Source organism: Pundamilia nyererei, unplaced genomic scaffold (assembly GCF_000239375.1).
Source record: "Pundamilia nyererei isolate P.nyererei 1_Seehausen unplaced genomic scaffold, PunNye1.0 scaffold00047, whole genome shotgun sequence".
NCBI lineage: Eukaryota > Metazoa > Chordata > Actinopteri > Cichliformes > Cichlidae > Pundamilia > Pundamilia nyererei.
The window spans coordinates 3,046,642-3,072,817 of NW_005187448.1; the positions used below are offsets into that span (position 1 = coordinate 3,046,642).

General features: G+C 41.5%; 2 protein-coding genes and 2 non-coding genes across 7 annotated transcripts in view; 2 read left to right on the forward strand and 2 right to left on the reverse strand.

Annotated features, from left to right (window-relative positions):
- Window positions 1–11,150, reverse strand: part of LOC102212710 (adenylate cyclase type 6-like) — a 31,067-nt gene extending 19,917 nt beyond the window's left edge. The window contains exons 1-3 of one of the 3 annotated variants that reach the window (XM_005732629.2): window positions 10,916–11,150; window positions 8,684–8,881; window positions 7,677–8,583 (exon numbers count right to left, since the gene is read on the reverse strand). In XM_005732629.2, coding sequence (XP_005732686.1) covers window positions 7,677–8,582 — 906 coding nt within the window. In that variant the 5' untranslated portion in view covers window position 8,583; window positions 8,684–8,881; window positions 10,916–11,150. Of the gene's footprint in view, window positions 1–1,820; window positions 1,940–6,988; window positions 7,145–7,676; window positions 8,584–8,683; window positions 8,882–10,915 lie in introns of those variants that run through there. The other 2 variants (XM_013910726.1, XM_013910725.1) reach the window with 2 other exon arrangements.
- On the forward strand, window positions 6,190–6,261 carry trnac-gca (transfer RNA cysteine (anticodon GCA)). Its single transcript has one exon. It is a non-coding gene; the product is annotated as a tRNA-Cys (tRNA).
- Window positions 11,151–14,472: 3,322 nt separating the features above from the next.
- Window positions 14,473–14,544, reverse strand: trnac-gca (transfer RNA cysteine (anticodon GCA)). Its single transcript has one exon. It is a non-coding gene; the product is annotated as a tRNA-Cys (tRNA).
- Window positions 14,545–24,120: 9,576 nt separating this feature from the next.
- The window catches only part of cacnb3b (calcium channel, voltage-dependent, beta 3b), a 14,159-nt gene continuing 12,103 nt past the window's right edge, over window positions 24,121–26,176 (forward strand). For both annotated transcript variants that reach the window (XM_005732632.1, XM_005732633.1), the window contains exon 1: window positions 24,121–24,219. In XM_005732632.1, coding sequence (XP_005732689.1) covers window positions 24,175–24,219 — 45 coding nt within the window. In that variant the 5' untranslated portion in view covers window positions 24,121–24,174. The remainder of the gene's footprint in view (window positions 24,220–26,176) is intronic.

Consider the following 26,176-nt stretch of genomic DNA (forward strand, 5'->3'; position numbering starts at 1 on the left):
TTTTGGATTTTCTTATGCAACACAAATGTTCTGGCATAAATGCATTATGCATGCCTCGGTCATGCTTGCAACATTTCATTGACAGATTTCACCAGTGTTAAGCTGAAGGATCAGTGTGTTTCCACCACTCCCACATTCGCCGACCCCAAAGCAATTTGGCAAAAGAAACAGGTTCTTCCTCAGGTGTCGGATCACCACACAATCAGCAGAGTGCAGACTGGTTGTGCTGATGTGTCAAGGGGTAGTGTTTTTCACAGCTTCCACTGCTCTGTGAAAGAGTTGGTATTTGTCTATGGAAATATTTGTTTATTTCTGCAAACAAATGAAAATGTGTAGCCTCGACCCACATATAATACAATACAATCATAGATCTTGGAAACACTGATCCAATGAAACAATGGTAGAATAAGGAACATGACCTCCCATACGGAGTATGGCTATAATAATGCCAGCTGTTACTTACTTTCAACCACCAAGCAAGTGCTCAGCACTATGAGCTAAAATTATAATCTTAACTTGACTCTTTTCACTCTCTGTTTTTCTACAACACTCTGCAACTGATCATTAGTTATTATTAATCTCCGTCTCTCTTCGACAGTATGTCTTTTTGTCCTGTCTCGCGGCAGATAGCTGCACCGTCCGATCAATCAGAGGTTTGTTCCTGTTAAAAGGGAGTTTTTCCTTTCCTCTGTTGCCAAGTGCTTGCTCATAGGGGGTCGTTTGATTGTTGGGGTTTTCTTTGTATTATTATCTTTACTTTACAACATAAAGCACCTTGAGGCGGCTATTGTTGTGGTTATATAAATAAAACTGAATTGAATTAAACCCCCAAACTTATTTGATTATTGCATAATTTTATTGAAAACTACAGTTGTGTTTCTCTCTTTTTCATGTCCACACGCTAGAGCAGGGATCTGAGATTATAATGTTAAGTATCCAGTAGCCGAGCAGAAATGTCAGAAAGGCCAATCACAACAACTAATACTGACAGGAAATGACCATTTATATTTGGCGCCAGCAGATGTGAAGACCTGGGAATGAAACAGCTTGCACAACACATAAGTTCTCATAACAGACTTCACACCAAACCCAGTTAAAGGGATGAAGCGTGGAAAAACCCAGTAAGCAGAAGATGAGGAAATAATACATTTACTCTTCAGTTGCCAAGTTAATACACGGAAGGGATTTCAACCCATCAAATATCAAAGAAGAGTTTCCAACAACTTGAGCCGAACTCAGACAGCATGTCATCCACATCAAAGCCTTTTAAAGAAAAAAGTAACTGTGAGCAATAAAAGTGAAGACAAATTAAGCCATCTGAACTGTTCTGAAGTAAAATGTATGGATGCGATACAACATGTTATTATGAGAACAGCTTAATCACTGAGGACTAACATATATAACTTATTTGTTAACTGACAGAGAAGCTTTAGAGTTTAAGGGATACAGCTTGTTAATCTCTCACAGGCACTGGTTTAATTTGGAAATCGTCAGTTGGATAATAAATCTGATGTTCTGAGATGCTATGCTTCTTCCTCGTTCGAAAACTAATTAAAAAGGACAAAGCAATGAAATGTTAGTGATTTGTGAGAAAAAGGAAACCAATGATGTCCAAAGTGCCTTTTGAGCCACAACAAAACACAATGAACAAAGCCTAAAAATTATGCAACACATTCCTGAGAGAATGTTGCACAAATGTTGTGCAGACAGTCTTTTTAAATCTTAACAGGCAGCACTACCTGTAAGACTGATAGAAGTTCATCTGAACCCTGAATCTGCAGGGCAACGGCACAACTTGCTTCTTCCTGAAACAGTCTCACCTTTGTCTCTTTGTAGTTGTCTCAGGAGGCTCTTCAGAGCAGAAGAGCACAGTGAAATGTGGAGATCTATGGATGGAAGCAATCCCCATGAGTAGGGTGAGCTCAGTCTCTGTCGGCTATGAAATAAAAGGCCACTCCATCTGAGAGGGATTTTGTAAGAATGGAATTATGACTCAGAGGAAAAAAAAGAGTGGAGAGAGAAAAAAAAGAGAATAGCAGCTCATTTAAAGCATGGTGAGTCAGCCTAGCATTATTTCATGCTCTCAATCCGTGTCTGTCCCCTTGTCACCAGCGTAACCTCCGCACACCCCTCACCCCTCCTGCTTCATAGTGGAGGTCCCTCACAAAGACCACTTTTGTCCTCGTTATCATCCGTTTCACATCTTCTCAGCTCTAATTCTACATGAATATCTCTGCAGGAAAAATACAAACGGCTCAGGCACACAATGGGGTGGAGGTCGATAAGGTCCCAGAAGCAGAGTAACCGAGGTTTGTAAGGGCTTAGTTGTGTGATACAGACACAGTGACAGACTGAACATTATTCCTTAATATTCATACAACTGAGAAGTACCCGAGAGCTGATTAAATGAAAGAATATGTCATTTTTTAAAGCTAAAAACAGAAATCTTGGTCATGAAATCCATATAAATTTGAGATGATAAATGCAAAAAATGAGTGTGCTACACTGTTATACAACAACAGAATTGAAGGAAAAATGTGATTTCCTCCATGTTTAGTAAAGCCAAAAAGAGATTGGAACAGTCTGATGTCCATTGATTGTTTAGAAAACTGGAACATGTTGTGTTGAGGGTCCAGACCCTCAGGCAAGGTAGCAGGACATCATCAGAAGACCAATGCAACAGCCAGGGCCAGAGCTAAACAGGACATCAAACCAACGTAGTCACGTTGTACACTCTGGGACATGAGCACTTAACACATAACCTCAATGTACCAGTAGAGTTATGTCAATATTGCCTTCTTCATAATGGCTGCACATTCATCTGGTTGATTAATAGTCATGACTGGTGGAGAAATACAGTAACAGAGGGTCAGACCGCACATGTTTTTGAACTTATCTATTTTTTTAATTTAAATTTAATACATTTATATGGGAAAAGCTATTTTTAGAAATTAAAAACATAAAAAAAAATGGTCCATATCAGATCTGGAGGTGATCAGCTCATGGCACTGCTGAGGTGTTTCTGAAGCCCGTGCTGCTTTGATTGCTGAGCTCAGCTCTATTTCTAGTTTGGATCTTTTTAATGTTCCTCTTGACCATATTCCGTAGGTTCAGATCAGGCAAGTTGGCTTACCAATTAAGTACAATAATGACATGGTCAGCAAACCAGCAGTAATTTTGACACTGCGGGCAGCTGCCAAGTCCTGCTGGAAAAGGAAACCAGCATCTCCATAAAACTGCTCTGAAAAGGCCTGGTAGGTGGCTGCACATGCCATGACACACAGAGCAATCATAGATCATAGATAGTGGTAACTTCATACTGGACTTTAAACACCTTGGACTTTGTTCTACTCCACTCCTCCTGCAGTTTCTGGGACCGTGACTTCCAGCAACAGCCCACGCAAAAAAACTTGTTATGTGTTTGTTAGATGCTCAATGGGTACTAGGTGGCCCAAAGTGTGCCAAGAAAATGTTAATCACATCATTACACCACCAGGGTGGATGTCAAGAAGAAACCATTTGTGGTGGGGCATTGGTGAACAGTTTACAGATCATCTGAAGGGCCAAGTGCAACTCTTGCATAGGGGGTGTAGCTCAGTGGTAGAGCATTTGACTGCAGCTCAAGTGGTCTCTGGTTCAATTCCAGATGCCCCCTATAGAGCCACCAATGGAAAAGACTGAGAACTGCAAGAGCAGTTGAGATCTGAAGGGGGCCTTAGTTTTTCTTTTTTTTTGGAAGACCTTCCAAAAGTCCAAAGAACAATTGCCGAAAACAATTTCTCAACTGAAATCTCCTGAAACTGTCCCTCCCAGCTGCCTAAACACTTGATACAATAAAGAATGGCTCACTATTTTCATGTCGTTCGTGACAAATTCTGGGCCTAGCAAATCATGCAGCAGAAACTCAGATTCATCAGACCAGGCAACAATTTTTAAAGTAATCTGTTGTTCAAACTTTAGAGATGGCTATGCATGAAAAATCCCAGTAGGTCAGTGGTTTGAAATATTCAGCCCACGTGGCACCATCAACCATGCCACATTCAAAGTCACTGAAATGACCTTTCTTCCTTTCTGATGCTTAGTTTTCACATCAGTGGGTCACCTTTACCATGTCTACATGCCTAAAAGCATTGAGCTGCTTCCATGTGATTGGCTGATGATAGATGTTTGCGGTAAATAAGGAGGCGAACAGGTGAACCTAAAGTTCTCTAAATACAGTTTTCAACCATTTTCTCTACTCGACTCTTGGCTGTCTAGGATATCAGCGAATAAAGATATAGGATAAAGAAGTCTTTTGAACTCTAATTATGCAGACCTATTCCAGTAGAGTCCAATAATATAAAAATACAAATTAAAGACATGTTGGTGAGATTGATTCACTACAAATCAAAAGAATTTCAAACAGCTTGCTTCTGTTTGGCAGATATAATCTAGACTCTAGACTGCATGTCAAAGTCTCCTTGGGCAGGATACCGAACCCCACCAAATCCCACCAAACCCACTAAACGCCACCGACCCGCCGAACCCCTAAGAGAAAGTGTGTGAATGTGAGATTAAATAAGCTTAGACATAGAATAAGCAGTTGTGTGAATAAGGCTTGTAGTAAAAAAGCGAGTGCTCACATAGAGTAGACAAGCACTATATAAGAACCAGTCCATTTTCCGTGTATATAAAAAACAACTAAACACACTGGCGTTGTGGAAAGTTGGCTGTGACTTTGACATCTATCAGCGTATAACATGAATTTAATGAAACGAAGGTTGTTCGGATAAATAGCTGATAAAAAAAATGGTTTGCTGCAGGTCTGTGAAGGACATCCACTATTTCTGTACTGGAGGTCTACTTTGTTTACAAAACACTACGTACAGTTTAATAGTGCAGTCGGTGCACATCCACTTAATGCAAACACAGTGTAAATTGTGATAAAATCAACGAGTAACTGACAGCACATACAGAAGGAACCAACATACAAAAGTGATGAAGAAATATTTCCAGTGTGCTGGGAGCTGAAGTCATTGTAAGTGCCTAATCCTGTTTTGTTTTTCCCCACAGCTTCCAGTATGAAGAAGTAATCATTCTGTTTTCCATAAAATTCATTGCACAATCTGAGCATCCCACCCCACCCCATTTCATTTTACTACAGTACAATAGCCTCCTTGTTTTAGGGACTGGCGGCCTGGATGGCACCATGCTACATTATCATGATATTCCTCCACAGTGTAGCTAAATGGGCTCATTCAACCCAGATGACCTTCTACAAACCCCAAAAGAGCTGCTGGTAGCTGCCCTACAGCACATAATGTAAGCTCATTAAAAATCTCATTTGAAAACTGCTGAGATCTACAGTAGCATCTACTTTTAGTACATCACCTTTGACATGGAAAAGTGGTTAAGAGCCTTTAAAATGTTTTGTCCTATATTGATGAAAAGAGAAAGTAGGCCGTTTCCACTGATGAGTACAGTAACAACATTGTACTCCTTTGTGTCGTGATAATAGCGGGCCCAGACTAACACAAATCAACAAGTGTGAGATGTTTTATCTTGTTTACTCACAAATTTTAAGAACATTCATACACAGGCAGTTACTGGGAATAATACTGGCTCAGCTTCAAAACGTGGATGTGACCGTCGCTATCTTTTTGAAAACAAATCCCCAGTGGCTTCCTGTAAAAAAGAAATTGGTCCATGTAACCGTATTCCTGTTTATGCATGTATTTATAAAAAGACTTAATTGTGATGTTGAACCAAAACAAAAAACTTGGAGTTCTGCAAAATGCGTCATTACTACCATTGGATATCCAATAGGAGTAAGCCTAACAAAAAAGCTGCGGACAAATTTCTTTGTTAAGGGACAAATTTAGTTTTAGGGTGAATTTTTAGGGGAATTTTGAACAAAGACACACATTTAAATTCTCTCCTAGGCTGCTAGTGTCATACTAGTAACTAGGATTCATCACGCCATAGGACCTGTTCCCACTGATATTCCAGGCCAGCTCTTGTGCAATTTGTCATACCTCAGCCTTTTCTCCTTGTTTCTTTTCCTTTCCTTTCCTTGAGACATTTCCTTGTTTCTGCCTTTTCATTAAGAATAGCTTGTTGGCAGCCACCCTTCCATTGAGATCATTTGTGATGGCGAACAGTTGAGGGATCATCTGCTAACGGTTTGGAGCCCGGTACTGCTCTCGTGTAGGGGGTATAGCTCAGTGGCAGAGCATTTGACTGCAGATCAAGAGGTCTCCGGTTCAAATCCGGATACCCCCTGTAATAGCTCAAGAGGGGGAAAAGAAAAAAATATTGGGGGGAATCCTGGCGAGCTGTTGCTCAAGACATCCTAACTGAAGGGACAGGTGCGTCTCTCAGGTCTTCAAGCTTTTTTTTTTTTTTTAAATGTCATATTCCTGACTTACAGAGATTGTTCGTCTGCAGGAAATTCTCTAGTTTTCTCACAATTTTTATGACCACACTGAACACAATTTCAAGATATGACAAGTTTTTGGCTAATAGCTCTTTGGGAATCACCTTGTCGGTGCAAACATAATCTCTGCTATCTTTGACATTTTTCATAGATTCCATTAAAGAAATATGAAATCATTTTATGTGTTTTTGTGACAGGATAGCAATAACATAATGCCTTTAAATGGTTTTTTGTTTTTGTTAAGCCAGCCATTGTTTTTAGACATAGCACTGGTTCACCCTTTGAGTTAGGGGCCTTTTTATGCTTTACTGATTCATAGGTCAGTGTTAAGTGGCTTAACAAGCATTCCTCTGAAAGTGGTCAAGTACAAGGACTGAACTGTAAGTGAGAGAAAAAGCAGCCACGATCCAAAGATAAAACTTTCAAAGACTTTCAGAAATCCTGGAGAACTATTGCTCAAGACCACTTTTAAAAATTACTAGCATGTCTGACTCCGTGTGTAACGGACATTACATGTTGTTATAATTACACAAAATGTGTTCTAGACCACAAATTTTATTTTCCAGTTTATACCTGACTTTTAGGACCTTCAAGCCTGTAGTTATGTTCTTTATCAGTTGGAGCCCCTCCTCATTGTCCTTCTTCTTCTTTGGTGCAACCCTATAAATACAGTGTACCCCTTTGGCCTCTCCCCTTTTCTACAATTACCCTGTGGGAGAGGTTGGTGTCATTTCTTTCCAGACCCTGTACAACACACATATAATGTATATTTAGCCACCCTGATGTTTCTGATTGTGTGTCTTTAGTTCAATTATTGTCATCATTGTGCCTGTTTTTGTTAGATGCTATAAATGTGTAGTATGTGTGTGCCACAAATGTGTTTTAGGCGCCGTTAATGCTAGCATGAATATATAATTCTGGCTAGCTTGGAAGTTGTGATGGGTTGAGCTAACCCTCTCCCCCACTGTTTGTGTTTGGTTGTAGGAGCTGGAGCGAGCAAGTTATTTACTTGGAGGTCTTTCTTTCTTTTACCTTTCTTTGTCAGACACAACGCAAAAACACACCGGTCACACGTGGAAGCAAAGCAAAAAACTGAAAAAAATAATACAATATAAAACATAAATGATGTTTGAAAGTAACTCAAACTGAATGTTTTGAAATAAATATTCTACTGAACAATTGCTCTATGGATGTTGAAATAACATCAAATTAAATATAAATGCATATCTCCATCTATTCTAGAATTATTGTCATCACTTACCTGTTTAAAAAAAATGAACTTATCCTTATTGTCTTTGTTGAGATACCAGGTGACTATGTGTACGATGGACAGCACAGCTCCACTAAGCACAGCAGCTCTCATTCTGACTGGCAACAAGGTATAGATAATGTAGATGAAGAACATTGTCCACCAGATGCCCTCTGATGCACTGTGGGGGGACACGCTGACGATCCCATATACTTGCACTACAATCAGTACCCCGATCACAAGGTAGCTCACAATCCACATGTAATCTTGGTGGAAGCCGTTTCGATTGCACACCACCATCATCGCCAGGAAAAGAACCATGGCCACAGACAGTACTGAGATGTAGCCAGGTCTGAGGCTTGACTCCGGTTGGAAACAGTGGAAGGTAAGCATAACAACGCACACCACCACCAGAACTCCCATTAGCATGGTCAGAGAGCTCTGGTTGAGCCTGAAGAAGTACCGCTGATAAAGACGTTCCAGCTTGGTGGACTGAAATTTCTTGGATTGAAAAACCCGCACGACCTGCATACAACAGTCTGCGGCAGTCATTGTCTTGCAGCTACCCTCAGAGAACTGTCCTAATTCCTCCTCTTTCCTACCCTTCAGCTCACCGTCTTCGAAGCCCAGATTCACAGCCTTTAGACCCAGATCTCCACCACCAACCATCCGTTTCGCATAGTGGTCTTCCTGCCAGCCACAGCGCAGGCCAAAATTGTTCCCACTGGTGCCTGCCCCACAGTGGTAATTTTGAGGGGCAGCATTAGGGGTTTCCAAGTCCTCCGGGTCCCTCAGGCAGCTCATGTAACGTGGGTTGCATAGTGACGAGCTGTCCTTCCTTTTTTTGCCATTGCGCTCTCCCCATGCTGTCTTTCGCTGGTCCACTCTGCCTGGAAAGAGGTCTCTGGCCCATGACATCCTACAAAACACAACATACAATTGGTAATGTTTCACATAAAACAGTACTGATCTTGAAGCTTTTAATCTCTTTTAATATAGAGATTTGAGAATCGTCTCACCTGTGTTGGCTTAATTGTGTTTAGCAACACTGCGCTCTTTGGCCAGGCCACTAGTTTACCCCAGCGAGCACACACCATGAGCTCAAATTGGCCAAAAGCATCAGAGGGGCGTCTGCATTTGAGTTGCTTTCTTTTGTAGAAACAGTCAGTGTGTCAACTCTATACACCACCGAGTGCCTTTAAAAACCACCTGTTCTCCTGTAAAAGCAAATGAAAAAACAAACACAAAAAACATGTCATATTGTTAAGCAAACAAAGCATGAGGGAGTAGCACCTGATTGCATTAACATTAATAGTATTCATTTTTCATATTACACATATGTTTGGTGTTATAGGGCCTATTTATGCCACTGAATGTGCACGTCTTTGTATGGTTTGCCCATTCCACTTCTTTTCTTTCCATGCCTCAGCCAGGCTGGGACCACACTTTCAAATGTTTTTGTTCTGCCTGCAAAATGCTGAACTGTAAAAGCAGAACCTCCTCTAATTCCTGCCTCGTGCAGCAGGTGCCATTCATAAGTTTTATCCTGAAACCATGACAAAGAATGCAGTCCCGTTCCAACCAGCTCTACACTGATTGCCGGCTTCCACAACTGGTATCAAACACCACTTCTTGGTGGCTAGCACTCTGCCATGCTTTGCCACCGAAATCTGCCCCTAACATCTTGAGTGGGCAGGCATGGGTGTGCTCTATTTGACAACAAAGGCCTACTGAGTGGGCACCATCAGTGATCAAGAGCTCTCCAGTCCAGATTAAACCGTCCATGCTTCCCCCATTAGCTTTGATGACTCACTATAGCTGGATTGTAGCAGTACATGTCAAGGACAGCGCTAACCTCTAAACTCAATAAGCAAATCTCCCAGGCTGACAGAGCTAAGACTAATGGTGGGAAGAGCAAGCATGAAGTGCACACATGTTTATAATCAACAGCAGCCTCTAACATGAAAGCTGCCAAGCTGAAAACTAAAAGGATAACTATTTAACTATATGTTAAATATAACCCACACTGGTGCAAGCTGGGGAACCATCTCTTCAGTAACTATTATTTAATTAAATTCCTTCCTACTTAATAATAGATTAATAGCTGATCACAACATTTACAAACTGGTAAAGTAATTAGCATGCTGTTTCACGTTGGGTGCATTTTTTTTGGCGTATGACCCACTCTGGCACACTGCAAGCATGTGTCCCTTCACCTTCATTTTTCCTGCAGAAACAACCTTAGTCCTCGACTCATCCTTATACATTTACGACAGGTCAGACTGCGACATGCGGCTCTTATGTAATGCAATCTGTGCAGGCATACATCTGCCATAAACCACGAAACGAATCTGTACATTGCACATGTGTACATTGGAATCAGCCGTCCTGCGTGCGTTTAAAAATTAGGACGATGCGTACGAGCAAATATCTGTATTATTGTGCACATTGACACGGAACAGTCCTGCGGTCACCGGCGCTAACATGATTCTGATGTCCGAAAACATGTTTGGCAATTACACGTGTAGGCCCAGGCTGTGTCTGATTAAGGGGCAGTCGGCCGAAGCGCATTACATAACAGGACGCTCTAAGTAGCCACTGAGGCACTGCTCCCAGTGTTCAAATGTAGCCGCTTTAACCACAAATCTCATGGAGACGGCGTTGGACCCGGATAGTCTGGAGTCAGCCGGGAGTGTGTGGGTTGCAGAAGAAAGTGCAGGTTGCCACACATCAGCGCCTCTACTAACTTGTCGTGAGTAAAACATTCCGTTGGGCAACTTCTGCCTTGGCAGCTGATCCTCTGATATCGGATGAATGTGCTATACAGCTCACAGGACTACTGTACAGTGATAAGGGCTGTAAAAGGGCTACACACCGGGCCTGTTCCCCCAACATAAACGCGTACGTCATTATGTTTGGACTCCAAACAGGTCACTGGGCAAGAGGACGCTGGTGAAACGCTCTGGGCAGAATCGCCAAGTGTCACTCGGCTGATTCGCCTCTTCGCGTTAAATGTCACATTACATAAATAAAGTGATGTCTGCGCCTGTGTACAGTAGTGTACAGTCCCGCTGAATAGTTAAGGCGGCTCAACGCCGCCGCAGTCATCACAGCAAAACACACTCCAGTGCAAGTCAACTGCTCCCAGTCTTTTCCACGGCTCATTCCTTTGACTGCTTTTCAGTGTCGCTGAGCTGTAGCAAATTCACATTGTTGCCCAATACAAAGCTTAAGACATGCAGTGTACTTACCAGTGGACATCCAGTAGGAGTAACCGTAACACTGCAGTGGAGCTTAGCCCTGTCTTCGGTCTTTACGCAGCCGCCGTGACACACTTCGGATGCGGGTCTGTCCTTGTGGAAAGCAAGGGAAAACTGCGAAATTGGCAGGACAGCCTTCTCTCTTCCCAGCCAAAGCTACGACCCTACATTCACAGCGCTCCTCTCTCCCTCTCTCTATCTCTCTCCCTCACACACACACAGTCACACACACACTGACAGTTCCAGTCCAACATTCCCATCCCATTCATGATCGCAGGAGTCCCCCTAGAGGTGACGTGCGTGCGTCTCCACCTGCTCGAGTGTGATCCGCTCTCCTGCCCGTCATTATGTCCATTTGTTCCTTCCTCCTCGTTTACTTCACCCTTGTTGTAACACAGCGTGCAGATTAATAGCAAGCTAGGAGAGAACAAAGAAGCTGTTGTTAAGCATTGCATGCAAATATTGTCAAAACACCACCTAGTGGCGATGATTTATCCACTAAAAACTTCCAAAAGTCTCCCGAAGCGATCATGTTGACCTCTAAACTGTTTTTTATTCAGTTCTTACAATCATCACAGTTGGTCTTATATAAAGTACATCAAAAACATTTATTAAGAAACAACTGACTCGGGCTTAATGGCTGCACAGACCACCAAAAATCACTCAGTGCAAACTGTGTGAACTAGGAGCTCAACAAGTGCTCAATTTGCTGACAAGGAATATTAAATATTGGGCTTCAGTAAGCACGCAGTATGACTACATTAATGCACACAGTTGTAAGTTAGTTTACTCTGCTTTTACATGGAAGGACTGCTGCATAAATCTATGTTACAGCACCATATTTTACTAATGTGAGCCTAAATATTACTAAAATGGCTTTATATTAGCCAGGGCAACACAAGTGTGGGTGCAGAAGAAACAGAATAGAAAATGGAAAATTGCTTCTTTTTTTTGTTTGTTTTGGTCTTTGCTTAACTTTAAAATACTCCCGAGGCGTCCAACTGGATTTATGTCTCTAATTTAGGAGACTGGTGACAGCCATCACTTCTCCTTTAAATGCAATTTCATGATTGCTTTGTGTGGGAAATTTATGTTTTTCAAGTGTCTTGAGACTAGAAATCATTTTTGATCTTTTATGCATTGTTGCACTTCAAAATGCATTAAACCTGCGTTCACAGAAAAAGGTACAAATGTCATCTGTCCAGCATGGTTAACGCTTGTATAGATCTACCTCCAGCTGTTGTAATCCCAGCCAGGTCCACTCCAACCATGCTGGACGCCATCTGAGTCCAATAAATATATTTTGATTTCATCTGTCCAAAACTGTGCTGCCAGTTTTCATTAGCTTCTTTTAATGCTCAAAGTTCCAGTTTGAAGTTTTGTGCTGTTTTGAGACCAGATGTGTGTTTTTTTTTCTCCTTTTTCTTGGACACTGTGTATAGTAGGGGTTGTCCTAATGCAAAATTCTTCACAATATCTGAGCAGTCACTGAAACGGCAGTTTACCACAGCTGTTCAAAAAACTGTAATTTATAGCTAAACTTCTATTTTAAAAAAAAAGTTGTTTTAGATCAACGTTTGTCTTTTCTAGACAAGAACAAAATTTATGAGACTTTCCCGTCAGGTTTCAGGGACTTTCACAATGCTCAGTCTTCTCTTTTAAAAGTAATAAATGATACTCTACTGAATGTCTGGTGATTTCTGTACTGGTGATTGTTCCATCTTAGCTCCGCTGGGCCCGAGTGCTACCTTTTACTCAGTCAATCATGATTTACTCATTTAGCATTTGGAACATTGTGTAGGAGTCAAGGGTTTGGCTCGAAACAGGTTTCAGTCTTATATTAAATAAGGGGCTTTTTCAGTCTACATTGGAAAATACTCTTCTATGACATCTGGAGTTCCCAGAGACTCTATTTTGTGGCCTGTTCTGTTTTCTTTGTACGTGCTCCCTCTGAATATGACATGTCTTTTTCATTCCAACTCAGATGATTTACAAACATATACCAGGGAATCTTGGAAATCACTCCTCTATACAAGGGCACAATCACTGTATCCTGGCTTCAAATAATTCAATGTTTCATATTTTCCCACAGCTAAACAAGGCAAGAATGAGGTTATATTGTGTGGCCTTCCATCTTTAGTTTAGCATATATATGGAGTTAGCCAGTCAGCCTTGCTTATTTACAGTTAGACCAAAATCATTTAACTAGATTTCTGACTGGGGCAAAAAAAGAAAAGAAAAGATCACATTGTTCCAGTGCTGACAGCCTTGCAGTGGCTCCCTGTGCATTACAGAATTCAGTATAAAGTGTCACTGTTTGTGTTTAGCCTTAAATGGTCTAGCATCAAATCATGTGGCAGATATACAGCATTCATATGCCTCCTCAAGATCATTAAGGTCAGCATCCAGTCACTACTAACTATCTGAGGGAAGCTTTCTAACTTGATGTTATTGCATCAACACCTCACACATGCATCAAGTCTTACTGTTTTTATACCTTAGCTGATAACACCTTTATTTTATGCAAGTGTGGACGCGTGTAGAGGAAGTCTGGGAACATTTTTGTTTTCCTTGCTCTTTTTCTTTCCAATTTAAATTTAATTAAATGTATTTATTTCTATTTATTAACTACTTACTAGGTAGAATTTGTGCCAGGTCCGAATCCCATAACACTTGTTTGGAAGGTTATACAAATATTAGACATTAGTAGTCGGTAGTATACCTCATCATGCAGCTGCTCACTGAAGCCATTATTAAGGAGGGGAAACTGAAATAAAAGGCTGAAGTATGCAGATGACACAAGAACTGAACTGGAAATCAGTGGCTACAGGTCTTGTGAAGTGATGAATGTTTTACTGAAATTGCCAGTAATAAATGGGCCATGCATAGCCATCTCAAGTGTTTACAGAGAGATTTTAAAAAATCCAGTTAGTGCCGGTTCTCTGGGTGAAAATGCCTTGTTGATGCTAGAGGTCAGGGGAAAATGACCAGACTGCTTCAAGCTGACAGGAAGGCAAAAATAACTTAAAAACACACACAGTTAAGTAACCACCAACATATGAAGAGCATCTCTGAATGGACAACAGGTCAAACCTTGAAGCAGATGGGCTACAGCAGCAGGGGACCCCACCAGAGGCCTCACCTGTCAACTATGAACAGGAAACTGAGGCAACATTTTACACCAAAATTGAACAGTTACTGAAAAAAATGTTGCCTGGTCTGATAAATCTCATGTCAAATGCAACATGAAAACATGGATCCTTCCCTGTATAAGTTGTTTAAGCTGCTGGTGGGAATGTAAGGATGTGAGGGACATTGTCTTGGCATCTAATCACTGCATAACAAGCATACTTGTCGTATTTCAAAGATAGTGTTCAAGTGTCCATTTTTTCTATGGAAGCTGAACTATTTACAGCAGATAAACACTATCTGAAAACCATGAAAATATGAATCTGCCTCTTCAGCTAGGAAATGCTCTTGAGCTATAGTTTTTTTTTTAAATGTTAGAGGGTCCTTCAAAAATGTTACCTGATCATTTGAGCTTCCATAGGGGGCACCTGGAATTGAACCAGAGACCTCTTGATCTGCAGTCAAATGCTCTACCACTGAGCTATACCCCCTCAGAGAAACTGCATCTGTTCACTGAAATCTAACCAGTGGATGGGCTGCTGTTATGAAGCAATTTTTAAGGAAGGGAAATAGGATAATTTTTTTGATTGAAAAGGCCAGCAATAGATATGGAGGAGGTCAAAATGTATAAAACACAGTGGAGCTTGTGTCATTCTTTGAAAGCCATGACTGCAATTCAGGCAGTACTGTTCAGGATCTTCTCAAAATTGAAGAAATTATAAACACAGAAAAGCACCATCAGATTTTGATCCACCACGCAATACTATCCAAACTGTCTGACTGGGAACAGCTTCATTTTTCAGCATGTTAATGATCCCTAACGCACTGCCAGTGCAGTAAAGGCATACCTGGATAGAAAAACACACAGTGAATCATTATTAGCCATGAACTGGCCTCCCCACAGCCAAGACCTCAGTATCATTGAAGCCATGTGGGATCATCTTGACGGAGAACACAACAAAACCCAGCCAACATCCAAAGAAGAGCTTCGTCCTTCTAGAAGCTTTGAGGACTTTTCCTGAACTTCAAGAAATTACAAGATGAAGAATAAATGTGATCATACCAAACAGTATAACAACTTTCTAGCTTGTTTGAATTGTACAAATTCAGTTAGTTTCGCCTTACACACAGTATTCCCATGTATGTTTAAACTGTCTTAATAAATCACTGGACCTATTTCCTATTTTCCTACCAAAATATTACGATTTTTTAATAGTCTTGACATAAGTGACCAAATATGAGATTTGGATTTCATTACAGTTTGCCCAGCAGAGGGTGCCAACGGTCACGGACTGTCTCACACACCCCTTATCTTTTTAAAATAAAAACAATCTGAAATTAAACGAACAAAATGAATCTTTCAGTCCACTTCAGGGGCCTCTCTGTGTATGTGTGTGTGTGACTTTCTCCCGTGTCTTTGACATTGGCTGTGTGCTGTATACAGTTTAAGCTACCTGGTTGATTGGCACGGTGTAAATGGAAGGCGTCTGCAGGATGTGAAGTGGTGGGGGCTGGTGGGCAAAGTGCTGGATCAGTGAAAACCGAGAAGACCTTCATCCAACCCTCCCTGCCTGGACATCTTCAGCTCGTGAATGCAAAACGTCTAAAACAGCATCCCAGTCAAACAAAGCTCTTTGAATCTGAACAGCAAACAGAAGTAATGGGACTTCTGGGACTGTGATAATGAAGTAAATTAATATGCTTAGTCCATGTGTAACAGCACAGATTACAGACACTTTCTCCTTCACGTGTCGCTCTAATGAGCCCATTACACCAATTTCATGCTAAGCAAGGAATCCTGCATGAACCCTGAGCTTAAGAGCTTGAGGGGCAACACTTGCTTCGTAAACATTTTTAAATAACTGGGCCAAAAACAAATTGAGCCGCATACGGAAAGGGGAACAGTTCGGTATTAGAGATAGAAACATTATTGGATGAATTTATGAGAATTACTAAAAAATGTTCGTCATATATTCAGAAATTCCAAAATAGAAATCCAACATGAAGCCGCAGAAATCCAGGGGGACCGGGCTGTGCGAAAAGTGCAGGTCTTGCATAATTTATTACGAAAGCTGTAATCTATCCAGCCGTGTGTCCGTGCGCGTGGCTTTGTGTACAGTCATTGATCATGCCGTGAATCCAGAAACTAGAGATTTTACAGCGCAGATGCCGTGGGAGCATCGCATCCAAATGAAGCGTTATTACAGCTGAGTTTTCTCGGGCTGTGGAAATGTTTCGACGAGGCGCGGTGCTCTGCCTTTACTTGATGCCTTGTGGCTTTTTCACCCAAGTTGGGCTGTGGTGACCGAGACTGCTGTTATCTGCGGATGTCCCTGACCAATTCAAGCGTCTTTCTGCTGAACGAGGTGGGCTTTCAGTTTTTCCCTCTTCTTTTCTTTACCTTTATGTTGTCGAGGTAACTGAGGAAAATTTGGACTGTTTTTTGTGCTGGAAGGAGTTTGAAACCAACCTGCGTGCAGTGCATTTACAGTACCATGCAGACCTGTAAGGGGGGCGAAGGTAGTAGTAGCAGGTCCTTTCTGGGATGCTGATAATTAAATTAGACACGCTGACCACGCTGGGAATCTTCCGTTTGGAGTGGAAAAGCTTTGACGTGCATGGCACTGTCTGCCAGCTGGAATTAGGGACAGATGAGCTTTGAAATGTTCGTGATTGTCATTTCACCCAAAACAACAAAACTGGTCAGCTGGCGCAACAGATGAACTGCGTGTGTTTATAGTCCCACTTTATGGAAAATGAGGTAATAACTGTTTTAATACTGCAGGAAAAACAAAAGCAATTTAGATCATAACCGGTGTCATGCATTTGTGAATGAGTGTGGTAATTAACGATCAGTTAAACTGTGTGGCTGTGTCTTTGCCTCCTTTAGATTCTTCATGCTTGTTTATAATGTGAGAGGACTCCAGTAATTCATCAGAGGATGTGATGTAATGCAGTGCCTAAATCAGAGTGACAACGCTAAGGCCGAATATGATGGCTATCAGTATTTTATTTACTAAGTAACGTGTTTCATGTTGAGGGAGAGAAACACAGGCGAAGTTACTTCTGCAGATAATATTGCAAAGCCTGAATTAGTCACAATGTTAATAGATACAAGTGAAATGATTCTCTGTTGATAATCTAATCTGCTTTAGGTGCTTTATAGAAAACACAAAAATCAGATTTCTGCTAAATTATCAATGTAATAATGTTGCATCTGCAGCAATCTGCACTTATTTAGGTTGTTTCATTTTGTGATGTTTTATGCCTAATTTAATCAAAGTTACCATGGTGCTCTGAAAGCTCTTCTTTCCTGGAGGTTGCATTTCACAAAGACAGATCAATATATACCTGCAGCTATAGTGAGATGATTCACCAAACGATATTAGGAAATAGGTCTGGACTTAAAGGTGACTGAAAAGTCAGGATACATAATTCTGACAATACTGTCAGCCAGCTGGCTGGGAAAGGTTCATCATCTGCGTCATTGTGTGTCTGGAAGCAAACTACTGGAGGTCCGCTCAGTCCCTCTGCAGTACGATGAAGTGCTAAAAGTCTCTCTGTCATCATGCTGAGGACTTTTTGCCACTAATCCCAAAAACTACATTTGCTATGCAAAATGTTCAGCACTCAATGCAAAATCAGATCTTAGATATTGATTCTGTTTTTTTCTATTTGAAAAAAAAAGCAGTTTACAGCGTTTTTCAATGAATAAAATGGGGGGGGGGGAGTCATTTTTATACATATTTAACTATTACCTTTTCTCTTGTATAGAGAAAACTTTTATTTGGAATAAGGCTCTTTCAAATGTTCATTTGAGAGTGTAGAGGTTACAAAAAACAAACTGTAGCTGCATGCACATCTGTAGTTGTGGTTTACATTATGAGTTTCACAGTAAACTTCTGAAATCCCTCTTCTTTTTTTCTTTTTTCAAACTTTTTTTCGTGATTATATCTGAACCACTTTGAACCAACTTCTCAGTGCACTGCTTGTTAACTTCTCAGTGAACAGCCTCACCGGAGATTATGTAAGGTACATGTGCGCAGCTCGCCACTGCAAGAAGTACACTGTCTGTGTGAAGCACTGCGTGGTGACACTCTCGCTCACTTCAATAACATTCCAGTCTGTTTACCTCCTCCCTCCTCTTGGTGTGCTGGAACACATTCTGTACCTGCTTGTCTGAACCCATCAAGTACTGTATAAACCTCATGAAAGGATTTGGCAGCAAGGAGTCATCTTCCCTCCACTCAAAAATCAAAATGCAGCATCCCCAGTGCCTTAAAATAGCTCCTCATCCATAATGCACCAGCAGCAGCTCTGCCCACAGAGGCGCTTCATATGGGACAGACTGACAGACATCTGCACTCAATGCTTGGGTGCAGCTCCTAAAGCTCCTCTCTTTCTCTCCTCCTTTTCTCCCTTTGTTTAACTTCCAAACCTTCATTCATTCATTCATATTTTTATTCACAGAATGAAAATGGATGCCTCCTCTGTGTCCCTCTTCTGTTTTTTTTCCTCCTCCAGTTTCACTATTTTCTGCAACCTAGCCTATGAATTATGAATCTCAGTCTTGTTGGAGATTGTCTAGCCAACCATGGTCCTCCTTCATGTGTGAGACTACTTGGCTTTGACATATCTGCTGCTTTTTTACATAGATACAAGGTGTGGTGAGCACAAATGAATGAACCTGGTTTGTGCAGACCTCCCACATCCCATAAAACACACACACTCACCAGCCGAGCAGCTGTCAGAGTACAGCCATCCATGACGTCTGCAAAACACACTCTGCGAACCACAGGCTACACCGGGGACGCCTCCACGTGTCGAACATCGCCCCCCATACCCCTCTCATCACCATCAGACTTTCTCCCTTCTTTAAACTTTTAGCTTTTGAGATGTTGAAATCCAGAGCGGCTGAAAAATGTGACAGGACTGTAGAAATGCTTGATTTTTTTTCCCCCTTGGAGGTTTTGTCTCTGTGCTCTATACAGTTAGCCCTGCAAGAAGGTTCTGCTTGTTGGGCTAATATGTGATTTTAAAGATGTCTGCTTGGGGTGTATCCCACTTGTGCCCTGTGATAGGTGCGATAGCTGGATAAGCAGATAAGAAAACGTACAGAAGGATGTAGTTACAACACATGGTACATATTTATGTCATCAGTTTTCATCACAACTCTACTGATACAAATTTGGCAGTGATCACCAGATATCTTGGAAGAACTTCACAACAACACTTAATTTTGGAATTACTTGCTCATCGACTATGTACAAGCGTAAATTGGTTTGCCCAAATAATTCTGGCAATGGTATTTTTGTTAAAAACTTGTGAAAATTACAAGAAAATCAGATATGGTATAATTAAATATGACTCCAGCTTTTCCCTTCGAGTGCTTCTGAAGTGTCTAGGGATCCCAGTCATGTTTACCTTGGTTGTTGCTTTAAGACTCAGTGCCACCCGATGCTGCATCACATTGTCACCTTAAGCATCATGGTGGAGTTCTGAAAGAACCCAGCATGCGCTTTTGGTACAAAGTCCCATCGGACAGGCAAGGTAGAGATGAAGGGTAGACTAAGGAGGAGGAGAGAGGATGCTATGTGGAGCATAGAGAGCCTCACTGACGTAGAGAAGGGTTGTGTACTGAGTGGTGGAGAATAGGAGAGGAGGGGGGCTGTAAAGAAAGAGAGAGGGATAGTCTGCTTACAAGCACGCTACAGTACACTTCAGTGTTACACAAGAGAGAGAGCACACCATGACTGCCTAGCACAGAGAGAGCAAGCAAGAGAGACGGGGAGTGTTGCTCTCCTACCTCTATCTGAGTAAGTATGGCGCTATCTCTTCTACATCAAAATTCCTTGCCTCAAATTGCTCAGACCTCACAGCAGGTCTGATTTTCAGATGATAAAAGATTTTGGCTGACTTTGAAGAGAATGGAAAAATCTTTCCTCGTTAAATTTTGATTGAAAGTTTGAAGAGTGGAGTTGTTTGCAGTAGTTAAAGTGGGGGAAGACTGAATTTTGATCTCCATTTGACCGCTGTGAACAGATCTGATGGATATCCAGATTCCTCACCCTCAGCACTCACATTTCACTGGAAATGTTGCACTAAAGCAGAAAATGGCATTTAGTGCAGTTGTGTGAAAGAGGAGCAATGGTGGGAAGCTGTGGGCATGCTCGCAAGCGTTTCTTTCTCTGCTGGTGGGGGGAAGGAGTGCATTTGGGACCGCTAGGCTTCCTGTGTGGGGTCAATTAAATACTGCATGAGACAGAGCACTAAAAGCCTGTCCCGCGAGGAGCCAAGTGCTTTGTGTGTGTTTGTGTGTGCACGTATATATATGTGTGTGTGCTGGTGCATCAGTGTGCAAAGCCTTGATTAAATTTGATGAACCAGCAATGTTGAGAGGACCACAAAGGTTCCAGTTCCAGCTTCTTTGAGGTCCTCTCCAGAATCTGTGCACCGGTGTTCTCATTGTTATCTTGATAAAAGAAAAGACAATAGCCTACAATGTGCTTTCATGTATCCATAGGACTGGTTTAATCTAGAAAATCCATCTGTATCTATCTAATTCGCTTTTGTTAACTGACATCTTTCCTCGCCTACACCGTGTAGTCACTGAATAGTTTTGAGACTTAAACGTGAGCGAAAACACTTTTTTTCAATGTAAAGCTGGATTGCGTGAGTATGTAGGCCACCATTACATATTGATAAGTCTGAAATCCCCCCCAGTTAGCTCGGTGCACTAAACAAGACACACCAATTAGGCCCAACTCAAATCTAAAGCCTAAATCAGGTCATCTTTTAACAAACACATCTGACTTAATGAAGGATGCAGTTCTGTTTAATTCTGCACTGCACCGTCGGTACACAGCTTTATGTGGGTTAGCTCCAGCCTCTCTGCGCTTTGAAGCAGTTTGGTGAAGTCAGGTTGAGGGATCCCCGGGGGGATGAAAGTCTAACGATGCACAGTGTAGCCGGCAAGGCCAAGTTGTCAGCATGGATGAAAGATATTCCTGGCTACGCTCGCTGCGTCTTCTTCTACTGTATGCCAGCGTCACTGACAACCCATCCATAACTAGTCACATATTTACATCGTCAGTGTTGTATTCGCAGCACTTATCTGTGCAGCTGACAAATGCAAGGTGTATTCACTCCTTAGGTCTCCTTAAAGAGTGGAGTTGGTGTTGAGAGAACAGCTGTTTATCAGTGCGTCCTCATAGGCTGCAGGGTTTTCCAGAGGCTCATTAAAGACTGGGATAAAGTATTCTGGGGTAACATTAGAGCAGGAGGAGGGTGGAGCTGCAAAGGACAGTATGGAGTATCAATCTGTGTGCCTCTCATATTGATCCACTCTGCCCTACTCTGGTTGCATTTCTCTCTGGCTCTGAATGATCCACCTTTCCCTGTACTGCTGCCTCAGCTAACACTTCTCACAGAAAGTAAGGTGCCTTTTCATGAGTTACAAGGCCAGAAAGATGAGCGGTTGACTGCAGAGTTCCAGCATGTTAATCTCCATATTTGTCGTTAAGCTCTGGAGCTGTTTTTTTAAAGCCCAGATGGCACAGGGCTTCTCACATTGTTTACAGAACAAGAGTATGGTTGGAAAAAAGAGAGACAGATAATCATAGAAAGTAACGGCGTGCGAGAGTATCAAATAAAGATCTGCTTGTGCTCAAAAACTGAGCTGGTTTAAAATCTAATATTTAACTATGAGTTTTGTTTTTTGCCTTTTTTGGATTCAGTACTTGGATACTTGGAGGCCACTGATAAAACTACTTTCAGTGCTTCTTTATTCACAATGGGGTCACCACAGCAGGTAGCTCCGCATATTTGATTACGCAGACTTTTACACTGAGTGCCCTTCCTGATAAAAGGGATCCAAAGGATTTGTGTCTCCTTCCAGGACTTAACAGAGGATTTTTTACTTGTCAGGCGAAATGTGTGGAGCGTCACACTACGCCCTCAAAGAATTTCACTACCAAAACCATATTATTATATTTTTTGACACCTGCTTCAAGATAAACAAACCATATATACAAATATAAAATTACTTTAAAATGTACACTTTGAGTTTCTGTCTTTCTCTAAATGAATTTCATTTTTTGTCTTCATTGGCTTGTGTAAAATCTGAACAAAATTGCTATTATAAGGTACAACTGCACCACAATATTAAAAATAGATACAATATAGATAAACCCACCTTTACTGCAGAGACAGCGCACATGTGCATGCACAGTTATACAGATCCCTGCTCTTGTTTCCCATATTGGCTCATTCATATTCAGACTGTCTGTCTGGCTTCAGTGAATGTAGCTGAGCCATTCTCAAATCTGCTTTACTCTTTCTTTAAGGAATTCATCAAAACTCACTGAACTTTAACTTAAACAGCCCTCGGCTATCTCCCCACCGCTGCCAGGCCCAGTCACTGTTGGGAGGAGTGTGAGGAGAGGAGAGCTATATTTAGAGCACCTGAACAGCAAATTAATAACAAAAAAAGAGACATATTCTCTTAATCTTGTCTTCCTGTTCTAGTCTGACTGTGTTCTTCTCTGCCTGTTTCCTTCAAAAATCTCTGTATTTTTTCATTTCTCCCACAATTTCCTGTCATCTTTTTCTCTTAATCTACCTCCACCCATTTCGCTTGAAAATATAGAGCTCTAAGAATCAACAGTAGCAAAGCAGACTAATGATTTGACATTAAAAATGTATTGAAAACTCGCATGTTTAAGTTCTCTTTCTGTTGCGATGTAGTTCATATTAGCCTTTGCCTGTTTCTAGCCCTCTTTTTCATTCCTTCTAACTCTCTCTCCCTTTATGATTGTATGGTGCCATTACTCAGAGGCTGTTTTACCCACAGCCCTAATGATGGAAATATAGCTACCATATCTTCTCTGCTGAGGGATCGGAGAGTTATTGCAATAACTTTAATAATGTGTGTGTCTCTATGTGTGTGCGTGTGTGTGTGTTAATATGGTATGTGCTTCCCTGCTTGTAAAAAGCCACACAGAAATATAGCCCCAGGGCATTTTTTTCCTAAAAGCCTTGGCAGAGTGCACTTTCTTCATTCTTAAGCAGCGAAAGTTCAGTGAGGGTGAGAGAGCATGCATGCTGCCAGCACAATGGACCCCAAATCAGGGTCTTCAGTGCCTGGGGCAACGTATAGAGCAGGCATCCAGGCCTGGCTCGCCAGGAACGAGACTTTCTTCTGCAACGGAGACGTCTCTTTCTGGCTTATTAAGACATCTGATGGACTCTAGATGGCTGCTTGCTGACTCACCGATGCAATTCTGTTTTGTAGACTCATGCATCACCTTCCTGTCAGGAGGATGGTGCAGGGCAGGGCAAGCAGGCAAGCCCTACCCTACTCGCCCCATCTCGCCTTCTCTTCCTTTCTGCTTTCTGCATCCACATGTTCGCCTCTCTTTCATCAACGGCTTTACATCCTCTGCATTTCTGAGTGTTATTCATTTTGCTTTTCCTGTGCAATAAGGGAAGATACCAATTGGCAGAGGAATGACAATCAGAGACTATTTTTAAGCTTTCCTTTGCTCAGCCATTGTTATTTTTACTTATCGAGGCTTACAAGCTTATCCTTTGTTCTGCTTTATTTTTAGAAGTTCTCCCTGTGCCCAGTAAAAAATTATACACTGCACAGTGAGAGTAAACACCAGTCCAGCAATGTAGTTGTTAATTTTATATAGATATATGTGTATCTTTTTCTTAATACCTGAACTTACATAAGAGGGAGGTATGGAAAAACCTGAAAGGGTTGTGAATATGATGCTGGAGAGGGCTGCATGAGATTTGTGGCAGAGAAGGGCAACCCAAGGGAGAGCAAAGCTGAGCAGAGAAAAGATCTTTTTTTTTCTTTAAATTTATTACATGAAGTCTGACTTGCAGCTAAAGCAAGAAACTATACAATACCAGCATGCGGGCGTGTACACAACAGTGCTGCAGTCAGGGCATCAATTTTGTATAGGAAATGACTGTTGAGGCAGCGCAGCAGTGGTTGTGAAGCACTTAGGCAGCGCGCACCTCCCTCTCTCCCCACTGTTACCACGGGCTGAGGGGAGGAGGGTTCCGCTTTTTCATTGCAATGGGGGGAAGAAAGCGCTGGCAGGAGCATCATGTCTGCCTCCGACTCGAGCGCTACAGGACTCATCTGCAACAAGGTACGCTGTTAACCCTCCCCCTTATTTAACCACTCTGCATGCGATTCCAGCCTCTTCATCTACGAGTCCTCCATCGCTCTGCTCAGAGGCGTCTTCATTCTGCTTTTTTCCCTCTTCTTCTTCTCCCCAACCCTCTCACTCTTTTCTCAGCAGAAGTCTGTTCACTTCATTCACTTTTCCAGCATAGCCCCTACTTGTCCTCTCGTCCCTCCCTCCCTCTTTTCTTCTTCACACACACTGAACTGAAAACACACAGGCTATCTCAACTCCATTACTTTGCAGCGGTGCTTTTAACTAGTAGTTCAGTGGGTGGCCTGTCTGATGAATAATATGACTCATGACCCATTTATTTATGGCTTGTCTGTTTATAAGGTCATCCATACCAATAAATAGTATACCCCAGACCCGTTTGTGGGTCTGTTTTCCCTGTTGTCTACAATAATGTTTCATGACATTATTGTAAAAATGCAGCAGCAACTTCAACACTTCACTGTGGAATTCAAAAATAAAAGACTGAGGTATAATTTCTGGAATAAAAGACATAACAGTACTTTGATATGTACTGAACAATTAATGGAATAATGTGTATTTATACATCTGCATAAATATGTATCTTATTTTGCACAGATTGCCATAATATTGTTTATCTACTTCAGGCATGATGGCTAAGTATAAAAAGAGCAAACCATGGCTCTAACAGCTGGTTCATGAGCAAGGAAACTTGTTTTGTCATGTGCATGCTTCCCTCTGCTGGCAGGAATCTACAACTGCTGCTGTGTCATTATCACACGTTCCAGTCCGTAACATCTGGGGGATTTCTCTCGACACCCTCTTTGCCCATAACTGTCAGCTGCACTGTGAGCAGGTCTGTCTTTTTAAGGGTCCGGTCAGTCAAACAGAGTGAGGTGTGAGTTTGCACGGTACAGTAAAGCTGTTTCAACACTGAGACTGACCAGTGTGTCTGTGATTGTGTTAGATTCCACTCTTGGTCCTATTTTTGTGCAATCAGAACAAGGATTTATTTATTTTTTTTATTTTTTTACAGTGAGACAGAGTTTGTCAGAGACTGGAATAAGTAGTGAAATATATTCATGATTTTTTTTTTCTGATCTTGCAATATATTCGGTTTGTTAGAAATATGGATTGAAGGATGCATAAATATGAGGGATTACAACCATGGCTGTGTCATACATTAGATCACTTAACAGTTTATTTAAAAATTAGGATCAAGATTCATTATCTGCATTTAACCTATCTAGAGTATTAGGAGCAGAAGGACTGAAATCCAGGTGTAAGTCTGTACACTGGACATTAAACTAGCATCCAGCTTTGAAGCAACAAAGCCATTATGCTGTCACATTGACACTAAAGCTTAAAATGTAAAGGGTTTTTTTTTTTACTCATGCCCTTTAATATGCTTACCCATACTGATGAGTTGGAATTGGTACATGCATTTCAGCATCTGTTCCCATAATGGCTGGCAAAAGCTTATTTCCAAAGTTCCAGCTTTCTTATTTCTTCACTGACAGAATTGCAATAGAGGCAAAAGTCTGTGAAATTCTTCTGTGACTGGCTTTTATTGGCACTGCATCATGGGATGTATCACACTTGCCTTTGAGGCTGTGTAGACGATTCTCTACATACTAATTGGGTACATATGAATAGTTGGAAGGCACTGAGGAAGAAAGAGAATGAGAAGTAGTTAGAAAGACAGAAGCAAAAACACCCCAGAGGCTCCCCATACTATTAAAAGATAGGTTTAATGTGAGATTCTCAACTTCTGCCATGTATATTTTTACAAGGTTTGTGTGACGCAAAAGAAAATGCCTGGACAGCAGACAGCTGATATTATGTCTATGCAAAGATCTGGACAGTGACAAAGAGAAAATGACTGCTGTGGAGCCCTCCCTTCTTCAGCAAATCAAAGCAGTTAAATTAGACAACAACAGTACAGTTA